The 18804-nt window shown below is 39.5% G+C and overlaps 1 protein-coding gene across 3 annotated transcripts in view; it reads left to right on the top strand.

Annotated features, from left to right (window-relative positions):
- EFR3B (EFR3 homolog B) overlaps window positions 1-18804 on the top strand; it is a 112760-nt gene that overhangs the window by 58220 nt on the left and 35736 nt on the right. For all 3 annotated transcript variants that reach the window (XM_032216443.1, XM_032216444.1, XM_032216445.1), the window contains exons 4-6: window positions 473-623; window positions 8912-9033; window positions 16859-17008. In XM_032216443.1, the coding sequence (XP_032072334.1) occupies window positions 473-623; window positions 8912-9033; window positions 16859-17008 (423 nt within the window). The remainder of the gene's footprint in view (window positions 1-472; window positions 624-8911; window positions 9034-16858; window positions 17009-18804) is intronic.

Below are 18804 nucleotides of genomic sequence, written 5' to 3' on the forward strand. Positions count from 1 at the left end.
CACCCCCTTCACAAAAATGGACATGCAGAGGGTTTGGGAGGCCTGCAAAGTGCTCCTGGGGGCTGGGGAGGGCAAAAACGAGCACAAAGCATGCTTTTATTTGCTCATTTTTGGCCAGCCCCAAGAGCCAATCTACAAGCTTCCTAAAGGCCATGCAAGCCCTTTTTTTGGCAAAAAAGGGTCCTTTTTTTTTTTTAAAGGCCATTTTTTGCTCACTTTTGCCCTCCCCCCAAAGCCCCCAAAAGCACTTTGCAGGCCTCTCAAACTCTATGCATACCCTGTTTTTCACAAAAAATGAGGTGTGCCGAGGGTTTGGGAGGTCTGCAGAATGCAAAAAAAATATTTTTTTTTAATTTACCTCTTCAAAATCTTGGTGCATCTTACACTCCAAAAAAATACAGTAGATTTCGGTTCCCATCATTTTAGGGCGACCTCTTATTTTGGATGTACTTTTATATCAACCTACCCACAGGTATGTGTGCATTGCAATGGAAGCCTTGGATCAGCTATTAATGGCCTGTCACTGCCAGAGCATCAATCTCTTTGTGGAGAGTTTCTTGAAGATGGTGGCCAAGCTGCTGGAATCGGAGAAGCCTGACCTACAAATCCTTGGCACCAATTCGGTAAGCATTTCCTTTGGACATGGTCTGGAGGAGACTAACAGTGATATTCCTAGGATGTTAAGATAGTCTGCCTTCTATCTTAAAATGGGAATTTAATAAGGTATCTAAGCTACTGAGCATTGGTTTTGGAAGATTCCAGTTCAATTCTTACCTCACGAGCTATTCATCCTGTTTCAAATAGTAATTTACTTAAGGCTGAATAGAATAAGTCATCCCAGCAGGAGATCAATCTATTGTCTCCAATGGAGGGCAGAACTCAGGGTTGCCTTCTTCAATCAGGCTTCAGGCAACTGTCTTTAATTGTTATTCACTTGCTTGGCTTAGTATTCTTTGTTTTGCTCTCTTAGAGTTTGGAGCCACGGTGGCTAGAGTGCAGTGCTCCAAGCAGTTTACAGAGTCGGTATATTGCCCCCCAAAAAATCTAGGTTCTCATTTTACCGACCTCGGAAGGATGGAAGGCTGAGTCAACCTTGAGCCTGGTGAGATTCGAACTGCCAAATTGGAGTCAGCGGGCAGTCAGCAGAAGTAGCCTGCAGTACTGCACTCTAACCACCGTGCCATGGTGGCTCCAAACCCTAAGAGAGCAGAACAAAGATTACCAAGCCAAGCAAGTGAATAACAAGCAGTATATAAGTCGAAGTGCTATTGCTATATGCCTTCTGATTACTCCAGCTGTTTTGATGGGCCTCTATGTGATCAGTTTCAGGTGATTCTTAGCTTGGTGTCTCCTGAAGCTGCCATTGCATTTGTTCAGCTGAGTCAAGTTCTGGGCCAGAATGTTTGATCTTAAGAAAGTAGATTCTTAGCATCAGTCTAAATGACCAGCTTGACCTAGGGTGGGAATGTGCTGCTGCTGGGTATCATCAACATACAGCTGATATCTCAACTCAGAATAATGGGTGCCCTCTAACAGTGGTTTGATACAAAGCAGTTTGATACAAACAGCAGTGAAAAAGAAATGAAACCCTATGGGAGTCCACAAGTGAGAGACCAACAAGTACCACTACCTCCTTCAAAGCAGATGAAAATACAACCCCTTTCAGCAAGGTGTGGACTGTTTACCCTTCCAGTTCTCCCAATAACTCAAAGGGGCTAAGACAGGGGTGTCAAACTCACGTCATCACGGCGGCGACACATGATGATGTATCGGGACTTTTTCCCCCTTCGCTAAACTGGGTGTGGGTTTGGCCAGTGAATGAGGCATCCGGCCCATGGGCCGGGAGTTTGACAGCCCTGGCCTAGGAGATGCATGAATCTAATTCACAAGTGACATAGATTATACAATAAAGTACAGGCTAAAATGAGTACCAGATAACATAAAAGGTATTGTTATATCTCATTGTACCTTTGAAGAGTCAGGTTTGTGGAAAATTTGAGTGACTTGGACAGCAAAGTGTTGTGCTAAGAAATCATAATGACCAAGGAGCAGATCTTCTTGCCCAATAATTTCTAACAGGACAACTTTAAATAAGACTGCTAGACAACAACCCAGTGACCAAAAAAGTAGAGAAATGCAAGGGCTTTACTATTTATATTTCCATGATGTAGACTCAGACATGATTGTATAAACATGTTCCACCAGATTACCTTTCATATTTCTCTACTGTCTCTTCAGCCGTCTCCTTGCTTCTTCACCTCCTGGAGAATTTGTGTAATCCCGAAGAACTCTTTGGGATTATCCAACAGCAAGAGGCCACATAGAAGCAATCTTGTTGACAGCTCTAGTCACACACACACACCCAATTGAAGGGATCAAGTAGGTGCTCAATGGTTGTCTATATTCCCTCTCCACATCGTTGGCAAATCAAAGTCCAATCCATAATCACCACACCAAGCAAATACTCTTCAACTCCTAAATATATACTTTTTCTTCAAACCAAACTTTATGCTTCATTTTACTTCCCCTCCATTCTATCTTCTGTTCCTCTCCCCCAAGAATTTAATTCTTACTCAGGTTCTCCAGGTTTAAAGCCACCTCCCTCCCCAACCCTTGTCCACAGAGACATCTCACTCAAGGAACAGTCACAATGAACCACAACCGCCCACTGAGCTGCCGCTAAATGCACAGCTCTTATTGGGCTTTGTGTTTCAATGACCAGTTGACATTGCTTACTTTCTCCTACCTCTCCCAAGGGACCCACAATGACTACCGTATTTTTTGGATTATAAGATGCACCAAGATTTTGAAGAGGCAAATTTTAAAAAAAGTTTTTGCACACTTTGCAGACCTCCCAAAAATGGGCCCATTTTTTGTAAAAAAAAAGGGGGGGCGCATAGCCTTTAGCACTCTTGTAGAGTGCTCCTGGGGGCGCCCCCCCAAACAAGCAAAAAAAACAGGCCATTTTTCACTCATTTTTGCCCTCCCCAGTCCCCAGGAGCACTCTGGAAGCCTCCTAAAGACTATGCATGTCCATTTTTGCAAAGGGGGCAGGGTTTCAGGAGGCCAAAAATGCTGTATTCAGTGTATAAGACACACCCAGATTTTCACCCTCTTTTTTGAGGGAAGAAGGTGCGTCTTATACTCTGAAAAATACAGTAGTTTCCTTAAGCAACCACCTCCATCAACACAGGAAATTTGACCAGATAGCCTTATCTCCACAGCCACCAAGTCTCCTTCATTCTACATAGCTGCAATAATGATGATCCCCATCTCAAATGGCCTTCAAGAGTATAACCATGCTGCACAATTGTGTTCTTTAGACATCTTGCCCCCAAGTTTCCTTGTAGATATCTCAGGACACACTGTTTCAGTAGCCAGGACTTTAATTACTGCAGTTAAAAGTAATGTTTTGTCTGGGCTATGCAGCTAATGCAATTTATGGTGAGCCATGCTTTTTTCACACACTTTTCTAGCATTTTTACTGTATAAAAATCTATAACGTTGTCTAAAAGATTCTATTCATTTCTGAAAATATCTTAATAGTCAAGGGCAAAATTATTTAAATTTTATCTCACCCATTTTTTGGAATGCAGTATTGTACATGCTATTTGATAAGCCAGGTTCAAGCCTTCGTCTAAGGAAAGCTGCATATCTCCCACCCGAATGTTGATGGTTAATAAGCCTTCTCTAGCAAGACCAGATGGTCTTAGTACCATGTGGGAGGGCAGAAATAGTGCAACCTCCTTCCTTCCCCTCTCCTTGCATGGCCAAAAAGGTTTCAGAAAGAAGAAATCATATCCAGAAGGAATATTAGGCTCAGCACAACGATATGGAAGTTTTTCCTTTCCCATCAGCTGACTAGAAAGGCAGTAAAGGTAGAAATGAAAAGAGAACCAATAAAAATTGATTTGGCGTGTGGCAGCAGGCAGCTGTCTCTGCTTCTGTTAATTGCAAAATAAAGCCTGTCTCATCTGGTTGGCCAGATGCAAGTCTCCTAATCCGAGTTTACCGTTTGGGAGGGAACAATTGTTTGTATCAGAAATGAACTGGAGTGATTTAGAGGTAAGAGCACCTTTGAAGGGAGAGCGGTTGGATTTGGAGAAAGAATTGATCATGTGCATCACACCTGTACTTTTGCTTGAACTATAAAGATTCATTAGCAATGAACAGCCTCTGACCTATCCAGTTGAGGGAGGAGAGGAGGTGGCAAGAGAAGTATAGAAATTAACTGTAACATAATTTCAGTGCCTTTAACTTAATAAGGGTAAATGGGAGAAGAAAAGTAAAAGGACAAGGTGGGTGACATAGAGAGAGGAAGATCTGAACAGCATTTGAGCTGGACCTTAATGAGATGTCTGCAAACATTGGAGTCCATGACACATGAATCACTTGGTAGCCATCTAAACAAAGACAGATGTTCCACTCTGTGAATAGAGAAATCATGCAACCTGAACACACTCCTTTATCCCTATGATTTATTTACGAGGGTATCCAGGAGACGTGGAATAACTCATAATGATGTACAATGTCTGCAATATTTGCTAGCACAGTACTATTAAATTAGAAGGGGAATGGTCACAGTGATGAGAAATATACAACAAAAACAGGTTTAAGAACATGTATCTCTCTCTGTTCTGTCTGTATACATACACAATATGCTGTTTGTTACTGAAGAACTGCATTCATAAAGAAGACTATTAACTGTGAAAAAGCCAAATATTTATTATGTGCTGCTATGCTGTATGTGCAACAACATCTGTGGTTAATCAATTTAGGTACCACTCAGCTCCAAACTGATTCTGGGCGATGTACAATAAAGCCAAACGAAATAGAAAATACAAAAATTATAAAAGAATAAATTTCTAAAAAAAAACCAAGAACCTGTTAACCACATCCACATCTTCAAACAATCTCACTGATGCAAGTATTCAGCCACCCTAATCCAAGACCTCCTGTTGGGAAAAAAAGAAAGAAAATAAATATAGGCCATGGAAAATTAGGAATTAACCATGCTACCCATGTCATTTACAAAAAAGACTTTGAAGCCCTGTAAGTCAAGGGGAAGACGTAAGAGACTACACTAGCTGTGTGCCAGTTTAGACTGTATGCCGATAAGCAAAGATCATATGGTCCTTGAAAGATTCTCATACATTAATGTTTCATTCACTAACGTTTCAACCAATAACAGATCATGTAAACATCATGGAATCCCAATTAATATGCATATTATTTTTAAATTTTTATTAACAACTTCTGGCACTTTTACTCAAAAGGAGTACAATTGTCTGGTTCCCCTGAAGATGAATTCTCCATTCAAGCTCACACAGGAAATATTTTTCTTTGTAAGATGGCAGCTGCTGCAATGTTTTTCTGCCTAGTTTTTAAGAAATCCTGCTTTCCTCCCCCTTCAAAGCACTTCCTTTAGAATGATGCCTGCTTTGAAAAATAGTCACTTGAGCTAAATAGAGACAGTGCTTATCATAATACACAGAGCTGAACAAATCTGCTTTATGAATTGTCATGCCCTCCTCGTTCCATATGTACACCCACATTCTTTTTGTATATTTTTCTTCATACGTTTAAATTAATTTCCCATTCCAAAAGCTCCCGAGGCAAGGGAGTTTTGCCATCTGCCAAGGCGGATATCATGAATAGACATGAAAAGTATGACTGCTTTTTGATTATGTAAAATTCTAGCACCAGGTTAACCCCCAAATGGAAAAAATGGTGGATATTTTTTTTAAAAAAAAAACCAAGCCAGGCTATTTTCACTTCAGCCTAAGAGAGTCCCATTGTAATCTACGTATAAGACTGGCCCCGTTTCTGTGGATGAAGTTTTGAAGAAATAGCACCTGCAAATCATGAGCTGGGACAAATGAAGATTATAAATGCCATTTATGGAAATTACGGCTTAAATAAATTTTTTACAGCTACTAGAGGAAAAATAATCAAAATTCCATTTCGAATGGAGTCAAATGATTATCCTAAAGCAGGGAACATGCTTTTACCATTGGCCTAGCAATTTACCTAAGACAGACTCTGGGTGCCTGGCAACTGCAAGTAGTTGCAGCATCCTGGGGTCATGTGTTCCCCATTGATGATCTTCCCAGTTGACTTTGATAAGAAAAGGATCCTCGGGGATTGAAGAAAAATTCTAAAATTTTAAACTAAGTCGAGGTATGCAAATAGAAATAATTCACATTCCACCAAGAGAGTTAAAAACACTGAGTAGTTAACAAAACATTGAAAACAAAAGTTTTGTAAGAACAAAAAAAAAATCAAATAGTTGTTATATGTAAGCAGAAAGAGAAAACCTTTATAGGTACAGGTAATCCTCAACATAAGACCACAATTGGTACCAGAATTTCTATTGCTAAGGAAGGTGGTTGCTAAGTGAGTTGTGCTCAATTTTACAACTTTTTTGATACAGTTATTCAGTGAATTTCTGCAGTTGTTAAACAAGTCATGCAGTCGTTAAGCAAATCCAGCTTCCCCACCATTTTCCTTATCAAAGTCAACTGGGAAAATCATCAATGTGGAACATATAACCCCAGGATGCTGCAACTACTTGCCAGTTGCCAGGCCCCCAAAGTTTGATCATGTGACCCTTCCAAAACTGTGACAGTTGTAAGTGCGAGGACTGATTTTAAGTCACTTTTTTCAGTGTCATTGCAACTTCAATAGGTCATTAAACAAATGATTGTAAATCAAGGATTTGTAGAGATTAAGAGCATAAGGAAAGAGACCAAGTTTTAAATACCTATCCTCACTGTTCCTGTTTAAAACACATTTGTACAGATGGAGGTACCGTATTCTGCTAGGGCTTATTTTACTCATATTCATATCAACAATCTTTAATTAAAAGATTCCTCAAGACTTTTGCTACTTTATTATTTTTCAGCCAATAAATGCAATTCCCCACATTTTTAAATATTATTCTAAAGAAAGATATAATGTTAATGTTTTATTGTACTTAAACTAGCAGCTAAACTACAAATTGAATTTCTCCCAATGCTTTGTTTTTATATGGGAAGATTGGATGATAAAACTGCACTAATATAATTATTCAAGACTATTGTACACTTTCTTTAATTTCTTTCTCTGTCTTGGCTGTTCTGGAGAACTCCTCTTTGCAGCTGGAGAGGTACCAGGATTTCAAAAATTAGATGGCATTGCACATACATTTTTGCATAGGCAATATTTAAAATTAATTCAGTAAAAAATGTTCCTGCTGCTTATGATAAGACACCATAAAACTATTTTGATAGAAAATGAAGACATTCCAGAAAAAATATGCATGCATACATTTTTAACTCTCCACAGGAGAGGCTGTATGATTCATAGCTGGGAAGAGTGGAAGTGAAGAAATTTTGCTTTAGGTGTAAGGAAACTGAGGCATAAACTCCACTGAACCCAGTGAGACTTAGGGACACATGAGAATTCCAGAAATTGAAACCAATGTTTCTCTTATTTTAAATCTTAAGAAGCCTTTTCCCATGGTTTAGAGTTAGAGTTTGGTTTGGTTTGGTTTGGTTTGGTTTGGTTTGGTTTGGTTTAGTTTAGTACATAATTAATTCCCCTATATTTTATTCCTTCAACAACTGTGCAGTAGATATGATAACTTCAGAGTCACATATGAAATGATAGAATATTATTTGTCCCCTATGCAGCAAATTTAATACGGTATACTGGTAAAGGATAGGATTGGTATTGGAGAGATTTTATTTCCTTTCCACTTATCTCACTGTGGGGTTCTCTAGGAGGCTTATAGCAATAAAAACAGAGAAATGAAAAGAAGTGTAAATATAACAGTAGTAAAGTAATAGAACAATAGAATAAACAGTGAAAAATAAAACAATGATACAGTGATATGAGAATAAAAGATGGGCAGGTAGGATCCATGCTCAAATTCAGCCTCAAGATGGGAAACTTCCTAGGTGGCATCAGGCCTGTCTTTATCAGATAATTTGCAACATCTCTTTATATTCACCTGGTTGTTTTTTTTAGGTCAGTTCTCTCATCTACTCTCCCCAAATCCATCACTCACTGTGATATTCTCCTATTGGATCCCTTGGATTTATATTTAAAATGGTGCAAAATTCCAGCTAAGATAATTTGGTCTGTTCCCTCCTGTCAGACATTTGACACAAACTGTCATATTCTTGTCAGCTGTTGCCTACTGGAAAAGTAATCCATACCAAAACTAAGGTTCTATATACTGTATCTCTTAACCATAAAAAGGCCAACTGAAGCCGAAATCCATAATCAGGAATCGTTTCGTCCTTTTCCTTCAGATAACAAAATGCTTTGCTGGCCCTGCCTCCATTAAATGAATTCTGGAGAAAAGACCTCCTCCTGTAAGAAACTTTGAGAGCGACTAAAGAGCCTCAGATAGGAGAAATTTAATCCAGAGACCATATAAAGCCTCAGATGAGGTAGAGCTGCATAGATCAAAAGCCTCTTGATCCCATTAATCTAGAAAGCAATTGCTCAGATTGGGATAATCTGTTGCCTTTTATCTGAGCTGTACCTCATGTCACATTTTATTCCTAAACTCTTAAGCCTGGTGTGCTTTTAAACATAGCTTTCGATACGAACTTGGATTTTGAAGAAAATAAATCCATAGTAACACATGTGTATTTTATGAGTGCAAGATATGGCTTGTGCTGTTGACCACTGCCCTGGTCTGCTTACGGACTTGATGATGATGACTATTGAACTAAAACCCTCACAAGGACAGATATTATTTGGTGATTTTAATAGATTGGTTCATGAATGTAGTATTTTTAATGTCTTCTTTTCTCTCACAAGGACAGATATTATTTGGTGATTTTAATAGATTGGTTCATGAATGTAGTATTTTTAATGTCTTCTTTTCTCTGCTCTGATGCTCCTTTCTCTTCTCCAGTTTGTGAAGTTTGCAAATATTGAAGAAGACACTCCGTCTTATCACAGGAGCTATGACTTTTTTGTCTCCCGCTTCAGCGAAATGTGCCACTCCAGCCATGATAACATGGAGATCCGGACAAAGTAAGTAGAGGCTCTAGAACAGTGGTAGTCAACCTGGTCCTTACCGCCCATTAGTGGGCGTTCCAGCTTTCATGGTGGGCGGTAGGGGTTTTGTCTGATATTGAAGCACTTTCCTTTTTTTAAAATTTCATTGACTTTTTTAAAAAATTTCATAGCATTATTTAAAAACATTTTCATTATGTTTTCATAAAATCACCATTACTGTGGAACTGGTGGGCGGTTAGAAAATTTTACAACTAACAGAGATACAAAAGTGAGCGGTAGGTATAAAAAGGTTGAGTACCCCTGCTCTAGAAACTAGAGTGCAGAGAAGAGCTACAAAGATGAATAGGGAGCTGGAGGCTAAAACATATGAACAATTCAAAATGCACTGGCAATGTCTTCTCAAATGGCGATGAAACATTTGCAACCAAATTGCCAGGCTCAGAGCTCAAACCAACAGCCTAACTACCAACCCGAGCTACTAATATTCAAACACATTTCATATGATGAGTGATTGTGGGAACTGGGTACGTGTAGATTTAACGAAGAGAAGGATTGGAGTAACATGATAGCAGTCTTCCAATATTTAAGGGGCTGTCACAGAGAAGAGGGGACCAGCCTATTCCCCAAGCACCTGAAGGCAGGACAAGAAGCAATGGATGAAAACTAATCAAGGAGAGAACTAAGGAGAAATTTCCTGATAGAACAATTAACCAGTGAAAGTTGTGGGTACTCCCATTACTGGAGGTTGTAAAGAAGAGATTGGACATCATTTTTTCTGGAATGGCATGGGGTCTCCTGCTTAGGTAGCAGGTTGAACTAGGAGACCTCCAAGGTCCCTTCCAATTCTTATTCTGTATTCTATGGACCTAAATGGGTGCTGGTGGTTTTAGCAGCCTAAGAAATTCTTGATTTTCTGCTTTTCTATTCCTTTTGTCTTCCCAGCCACTGCTTAGTAAAGGTGCTAACCACACAACTAGATTAAAAACTTAGTGTGCCCTAGGCTCGGTTACTGATGGCCTTGATTAGATTTTTGAAGCACATAAATGTGCTCTGCAAATTTCCTTCCTAGGTTTATTTTATGATTCACTGGTACTGTGCAGACTCAGAAAATGGATAAATTAAGTAACAAGGTTATATATATTCTGCAGACAAAGCCATATGGTACCTATACACAGCATGCTAAGCTCTCAAAGCAGGTTACAAAATTCATTCTTTCTTTTTCATGGTGTACCCAGCTATTTACATAGATAACATTCATACTATTCCCTATTCGTTCATACAACATTAAGCCAAGTATAGAAAAAGGATAAGAAATAACCAAAGATACTAAAATGTAAAAGAGAAAAAAGGAAAAGAAAACCTAAATCTAGGTTATAACAACTCCATTAATTCCATATTTATACATTATCTTCGGTCCTTGCAAACTATTCTAGTTTAAACCACAGACATACCACTGTATATATTGCTTTCATTCTTAAACCCCTCTTTTTTTTTGAAGACCTCATCAATTCCATCCAGTCCCAACTGAATAGGATGATTTATAATAATTCCCTCAATTTTTTCTATCACATTGCCATGGCGTATGTGAAGCAGCATAAAGAAGTAGAGTACAGAGAGGTATAAATAAACAGGTTTGATATATAGTTGAGTTCAATTTTCTTTTCTTCCCCATGCCTTTAAGCTTACTTTTTCTTACTGCCTTCCTGTGCTTTGCATAATGCAAATTATCTAGTGTGGTGGGCATGTATGTACTGTATGTACATGTACTGTATTAAAATATAAACCAGATAAATATTTATTTATATCCCACCTTTATTATTTTTACAAATAAGATCAAAGCAGCAAATACACACAATACTTCTCATATGTTCCCCATGACAAAAACCCTGTGAGGTGGATTTGACTAAGAGAGAACAATTGATCCTAAGTATGTGGCTGACTTTCATGGATAAGGTGGGACTTGAACTCATGATCTCCTGTTTACTAGCCTGATGCCTTAACCACTAAACCAAACTGGTTCTTATACCAAGCTTCTACAGTATGACCAAATATTATATAATATGATCAAATTCATAGATAGATGGATGGATGGATGGATGGATGGATGGATGGATGGATGGATGGATGGATGGATGGATGGATGGATAGATAGATAGATAGATAGATAGATAGATAGATAGATAGATAGATAGATAGATAGATAGATGATAGATAGATAGTATAAAACAAACTATAATATAAAACATAGAATGGAGTAGCATAACAACCATATTTACAGAACAGGCAAACCATCTAACCCCATTTTAGTAAAGTGTAGCATGCTGCACTGATCAATGTGTAGCAACTAATAATTGAATATTGGAGAAAACCCCATCTTTCCATCAGTGGAATTGAACAGTAGCTTCCTAGATTCACTTTGCATTCATACTAGCTTTCTAGACTCATTTTGTAAGTCAATGCAGATTTTCAGCCAGTGAGCACAATTCATAGTTTCAAACAGTGTTGTGTTTTGGGAAAAAATCCATTTTTAATAGCCAAACTCTCACGATATTGTCACGATTTTGAATTTTTTAAAAAAGAGAGAGAACAGTAGGTGCCATCTAGTGGTATAAATAGATGCCGAGTTGCCACTACATCCCCTCAAACACAACAATTCTCAGGAGAGGAAAATGTGCTTTTGTCTTCCAAAAACAGCCAGAAAGACATAGAACTGGTGTGTTGGAGTCTTCCCCTCCACACCATTCTACCCCCATGCAGTTCGTGAGCGCATCTGTGGGATGAGTTCCCCCAGTTTTCACCCCCATTGGTGATATCTGTCTTTGACATCACAAATGTTATCTCTAAAATGTTTCCTGTGACTCAGTCCTTGGAACCTAAATAAATTTGGGGACAGCCAACAGTACCTGCATTTTGAGGAGTGTAGATGCTGTTCTAAGAGCAAGCAAAAGCAACATGAGAAACATTTATCCTTCCTTGTGTATCATAGGTTCAGCATATTACTGGAGAGGCTGCCTTCAATTCTCAAGTTTTCTAGGACACATGGCAGTCTAGAAATTCTGCATGATGGCAGAGGGGGTATGATGAATATGCATGATTTTAAGGATTAATGGTGACATTAATCCTAAAACAGTGTCTTAGAAAAGGAAGAAACTATTTAGACTGTGAAGTCTATTCTGCTGCTAATAAAGGCCTTTTTATTACCTCTTATCACCTTTTAAAAATATTCGGTAAACTTTTGTTCTACCATATTAGCTTTGGGTCTCCTCGTTTCCTTTCCCCACTGTAATTGTGCTTTCAGTGTCTCCCTTTTTAGACCACCTATTTATTTACATGTATTATTAGATTTTTGTCTTGCCTCTCTTTTTGTTCAACTCAAGGCAGCAAGGCAGCATTATAGCTAATATTCCCACCTCCTATTTTCTCCACAACGCATATGAGGTAGGTTGGACTAAGAAAGAATAACTGGCCCACAATCACCCAGCCATGCCTAATCTTTGTGCCTAATGAAGCAGAATTTTTCTTCTTCTGATTTCTAGTGCAGCACTAGATCAAAGTGGTGATCATGTTGGTCAGAGTTAACCGACCTTTTTCTGCTTTCGTCCCTCCTCTGGAAGAGAAATTTGTCAACAAGGGAAGTTGAGAATTTCTTGAACCATCTTTGGTGGAAGCTTCCCCCCCCACCACCACCAACAGATGTAGTCCTGCATCACTACATGGTTGTAGTCCTGCATCACTAATAATTCATACCATTTTAGAAGTTCTGAGGTTTGCCTTTGGAAAGTATCACCCACATCTTCTTTTTGTTGGGCAACAAGCAAATATCAGTTACAGCTTTTATTCATTTATCCCTCCATTTAGTTTACCCAGTTGTTCTCTCTTGCACCTATTTTAATTTTAGGGCAGAGATAGGTAATTTAGCGTACATCCTCCCTTTCTGTTGCTTTGGTTCCTGTGAACAAATTATATATTTCAGTTGCTGTTGCTGATGTAATAGGTATTATTAGAGCACACTTTCACTCATTTCTGCAATTCTCATATTTTTGTCTGTTTTGAGAGGGTTGTCTTCAACTCCCATGGGTTGTAACTCAGGGAGTTGACATCTGCACATCTTAACATGACTGAGATTGAGAAACATTGCTCTAGTCTCCATCCAAGAAAAAACATTTATATCTTCACTTCTCAAGTAGTTAAGTACGGAACACATTCTTCACTTAGAATTACTAGAGCCCGCCCCCCTCCCAAACCTCAAGCTCACCTAAAAAAACCTATTTGCTTGCTCTGTGGGCTCATTCCTTATTTTCCTTCTACCCTATTACTCTTCAAGAAGTAATGTTATATTAGACAGTTGTTCAATTGAGCACATAGCCCTTTCAAATGCATAGCTTCCCTAAGTATGTGTTCTCTTTCTCCTGTTGAACTTCCCTAACAAACTCTGAGTATAGTAATCTGTACGGATATTGCAAAGTCCTTTGTTGACAAGGCAAGGTGAGGAAGAAAGAATGGAGTCCCTCCAAACAAGACAAGATCCATGATCTAGAACCAAATCCCTGAATCAGTTAGACAGATGAATCAGGCCCGATACAAAAAGTGTCATAATGGTATGAAGTGGTTCCCGCTGTTTCTAATTCATCATGGTATCCAGACCCAGGAGCAAGTATTTGCTATAGGCTTAGGGATGCGGTGGCTCTGTGGCTAAGACACTGTGCTTATCGATCAGAAAGGTCGGCAGTTCAGCGGTTCAAATCCCTAATGAGCTCCCGTTCCTTGTCCCAGCTTCTGCCAACCTAACAGTTCAAAAGCACATAAAAATGCAAGTAGAAAAATAGGAACCACCTTTGGTGGGAAGGTAATAGTGTTCTGTGCGCCTTCAGCATTTAATCATGCCAGCCACATGACCGTGGAGACATCTTTGGACAGCACTGGGTCTTCGGCTTTGAAACGGAGATGAGCACCGCCCCCTAGAGTTGGGAATGACTAGCACATATGTGCAAGTGGAACCTTTACCTTAACTTTACCTTAAAGCTTGGGTGCCCAGGACACTATGAAATGAAATAAATAAATCTTGCTTTTTCAAACTTCAGTGTAAAACGTAGACAGATTGTTTTCTGGTGATGGTGTCCAGCATTAATTTAGTTTATAGGCAAAAAGAATAAATGTTCTTTCAGGAGCATTTCCTAAATCGAACAACTTTAAAATTGGAAGGAACAATTTTGACTAAGTTGAACTTCCTCTTTTATTTCAACACAGGTTTTCCAAAACCTAAAATGTCCCCCCACGGTGTCCAAGCTGTATTTGAAGAATTCCTGATTAGACATTCCTAATTAGCTTTACTCCACTATCAAACTGTTCTATTAAAAAACTAGTTCCAAATATTGAAATCTAGATACGGTAATTTAAATCCGCTCCATATATCTTGTTCTCAGGAACAGTGAAGCACAAACTTTGCACCCTTCAGATATTCCAAGCATGCTCTGATATCTTCATCCCTCTGCTCTTTTCTATACTGGATCCTTCACTTTTAATTAATGAGTCTTGTATTCCAATTCGTCTGCCATTTGTAGCGATTTTTCAAGTCAGCTGAGTTGGGTGGGATTAATCGCTACAAATACAACCGAGGAATATGAATCTCTTCAATCAGTAGGCCCCCTCAACCTTCCAATTTGTCATTCCTGCAATATCGCAAGAATGATAAAACAGAATTCTGGATGTGATCGTCATTTTATCTGTGGAGCTCGTAATCTCCGAAAGGACAAATTTAATAGAGAATCCTCCTTCTCTTTTGATGAAGGTGATTCTTCCTCTAATACAGGGGTGCCGATTTTATTGAGGGCCGCATCAAGATTGTGTTGGACCTCGTGGGGCCAGGATAGGCGTGGCCAGGGTGGCCATGGCCAGCTTGACATCACTCGTGTCGGGAATGCCTGTGGTGGTCTGAGTCCTCTGCCAGCAAAAACAGGCTCCCAAGCCCCATTTTAGGCTGTGACGGCCTCCTGCAACCCTCTGCCAGTGAAACGGAGCTCGTGATGGCTGCTGGCTGGTCCTTTGCTGTATCCAGGTTGGCTCCACAGGCCAGATCTAAGCACCCCACGGGCTGGATTCAGCCCACGGGCCTTGAGTTTGACATACCTGCTCTAGTAGAAGTCTGATGCATATTTACTTCCCGCCAGCTCTGCCTCTGCCATAGCCCCTTTTAAAAGCAATTTGTCTTTTCTTGCCCTCCTCTTCCCCACCTACCAAGCACTGTGGGTTGCTGCTGTCTTAGATGTATTTTCACATCTGCCCACTATCATGCTCCCTGCTGCTCTTAGGATGAACTGTGTCCTATAATTAATTTGCTAAGGATGTGTTTTAATTGTTTCTTCTTGCTCTTTGACAAATATGGAAGCCTGGAAAAGCTTTTCAGAAGCTGGGGGATAATGAAAAGCCAAGGCTAAGGGTGAAGGTGGTAGTGTACAATATAATACGCCAGGGGGGGTCTTTTGATGTAGTCACCTAATTAGTGACTAACCCTCATCAGCTACTTCCCTCTTATTAATGCTGTTATTTTTATTCTTTTCTACATGTTTTAGAATTGAGGGTTGGGGCAAATGTTGTCCTCCCTCATATTAGGGTTAAAATTCTGTGCCACCTGGTTTGGCAGGAGGTTCAGAACAGATTAATGTGAAAGGGTTATTTCAGTTGAGTTTTAAATTTACTAATGCAATTCACGACCATGCCATATATTCGAGTAGATGCTTAGATTTTTATCCTTATTTTGAGGGAGAGAGGAAAATGTTACCATAAGGTACCATGTTCCAAAGCAGATCATCCAGTTCAGGAATACTAAAATACCCAGGTGCAAGGAAATTGACTTCAAAATACAGAGTTGTCTCTCTTCTCTTCACATTCACACATCCCCATTTTTCTTACTTGTCTCATGGGTAGACTGCCAGTGTATGAAATGGATGAACTCAAAATAACACATTCCATTAATTACAAGCTCAACTTGTACATGCATAATGCTCAACTTGGGTCTGTTATTCTTACATTGCATTAGTAATGTAATATTAATGGTATTTTTAAATATATTTGTTAGTAATTATTTCTCTAGCTATATTTTTAATTCCTTTTTCACCCAAAAGCCCCAAAACAGCATAGATAGTTTTCTCTCCTACTTGCCTTACAATGATTTCATCAAATTCACTAAGCTAAGAGAGGACTCTGGACCAAGATTAAAATGGCCAACTAAATTATGTATATAGCCTATAGAAAAAATAAGGATTTGAACTGGGATGTTAAGGGGCTTTGATATTCTCTAACTGGCCTGCTGCTACCATAATCATCTTTGAAATCTTTCAACTTCATTGTACATATACTGTACATTGACAATAAAGGTTTGATTGATTGATTTGTGCATCGAATTTGCCCGTATCATTGTTTATACTATTTAAACATAAGGAACAGTTGTTTTGCTGTGGGTCTTGATGCCCAAAATGCTTTTTAAAAATTTTGTTACAAGCCATTGTTACCACAGATTCTCCTTTCTAATTGCTGGAGAATTACTCCCACCTCCTAAGCACCAAAGTTTTCAAACTTCTTTGGTTCAAAGTGCCCTTAGCAGTTCACAAACTGTGTGCTATGACATCCTGGGGTGCTGCAGCTAATTCACTAACAGTGCTGTTTATTAAATAGTAAAATATCCCACAGTGCCTCCATGCATTCCATGTGGCACTCTAGGAACCATTGTCCTAGAATGTACACGTTCCATATCCTTCAGGAGCCAAGCATTACAAAGAGATACAAATAGAAGGAAAACCCCATTTCCTGCTACCTTCTTAAAATTAGTCTTTCACTCCTAAAGGATCCGGATGTCTGGCATCAAAGGACTACAGGGTGTGGTTCGGAAAACAGTTAATGATGAGTTGCAGGCAAACATCTGGGACCCCCAACATATGGACAAGATTGTGCCTTCATTGCTCTTCAACCTTCAGCATGCAGAGGAAGCAGAAAGGTAACTGGAATTGTTGGCAATGTTCTTGCAAAATTAGACTTCGCTATTCGTGAAAATCTAAAATTGGAAACACATCAGAGATTTGCCTAGCAAATTTGAGACCATGAACCCTGTAATGAGTAGCTTGGTCTCTACAGAAATAATTCTCCTTTCTCCAACATCTGTTCATCAAGATGTAGGTTACCTCCATCCACACTGATTTAATCTTGGATTCATTTGTTTTCTGCTTGAACTGTGTAACATTCTTACTACAGTCTTTTTTTGTCTTTTTTCGTCTTTTTTCATGTTTGTCTCTATGTTTATACCACTAATTTGATTATGTCATGCATCTAATAAGTAGCAATAGCACTTAGACTTATATACCACTTCAGAGTGCTTTACAGCTCTCTCTAAGAGGTTTACAGAGTCAGCATATTGCTCCCAACAATCTAGGTCCTCATTTTATCGATCTCAGAAGGATGGAAGGCTGAGTCAACCTTGAACTGGTCAGAATTGAACTGTTGGATTGCAGGCAGCCGGTAGGCAGCAGAAGTAGCCTGCAGTACTGCATTCTAACCACTGTGCCACCGTGGCTCTTAGTAGGTGTATGCTCCAACTTTCCTCTAGACCACAAGATAGCACCCAGTTTTATCTTGACACCATCTTTCTGAAGCAGTTCTTCTATTCCCTCTATTAAAGTGATTCAAATTTGCAGCCTCCTCTGTATTTCCAAAGAGTAAATTGCGAGTGTAACAATGTATTGTATGAAGAATTTGCCTTTATCTATCCTGACATTCCTACCATTCTGTTTTATCAAAGTCATGAGGTTATAGAAGACTTATGGAATAGAAATAGTTCTATTCACTGACACATATCAGAGGTGGACAACCTATGGCTGTAAGCCACAAATAGTTTCCTAGCATTGTGTTGAAAGATTCCTTCCCAGAAGCCTGGACTGTAACACTGACCTTTGGAGTAGATGGCCAGATTTTAACTGCATGACTTCTCATGATTTTGTCTGCAAAGGAGAGAATGGGACCCATAAAACACTGGAAACCCTCCTGCTATGATCCAGGCTTTCATATAGCCCAGTGATAGTGAACCTTTTCGCCACTGAGTGCCCAAACCGGAATGTGCGTGCATGCGCACACATCGGAGCACTGGAAACCAGAAGACCAGCTGATTTTTGGTTTTCCAGCAGTTGCATGCGCGCCAGTCAGCTCATCTTCGGGGAGCACCGGAAACCCAAAGACCAGCTGGATGGTGCACACATGCCTGTTTTTTTGGCCTTGGGGGGAGCATTTTCATGCCATTTTGGGGCCATTTTCAGACTGTTTTTCAGGCTATTTTTCAGCCGTTTGTGGCCCAAAAACGGCTTGTTTTTTGGCCGTTTGTTGCTCAAAAACGGCCTGTTTTTTTGGCTGTTTTGGGAGGCATTTTTCAGGCTGCTTTCTGGGCTTTGTGAAGACCAGTGCACCGGAAACCAGAAGAGCAGCTGGCAATGGTACACATGCCCACAGAGAGGGCTCTGCGTGCCACCTCTGGCACGCATGCACCATCACGGATATAGCCTGCCAGTACAAACCATGTTCTCAATTTTGAGAGGATCATTCTGACATGTTAACATGTGATGAGGAATTTGTAAATAATTCTTTAAACTAAGGGGAGAAAATGTACAGTAATTCAGGAATCGACTAATTAGTTAGAAAGCAGAAATTTCCACGTTCAGTCCTCCACAATTTGCAGGTTGGCTTGAAAGAGGCTTTGACTGACGTCCTGGCGAGCGATTGTGCTCAGAGTACACAATTCTGGCCAGT

This window comes from Thamnophis elegans, chromosome 4, assembly GCF_009769535.1.
Source record: "Thamnophis elegans isolate rThaEle1 chromosome 4, rThaEle1.pri, whole genome shotgun sequence".
In the NCBI taxonomy this organism is placed as follows: domain Eukaryota; kingdom Metazoa; phylum Chordata; class Lepidosauria; order Squamata; family Colubridae; genus Thamnophis; species Thamnophis elegans.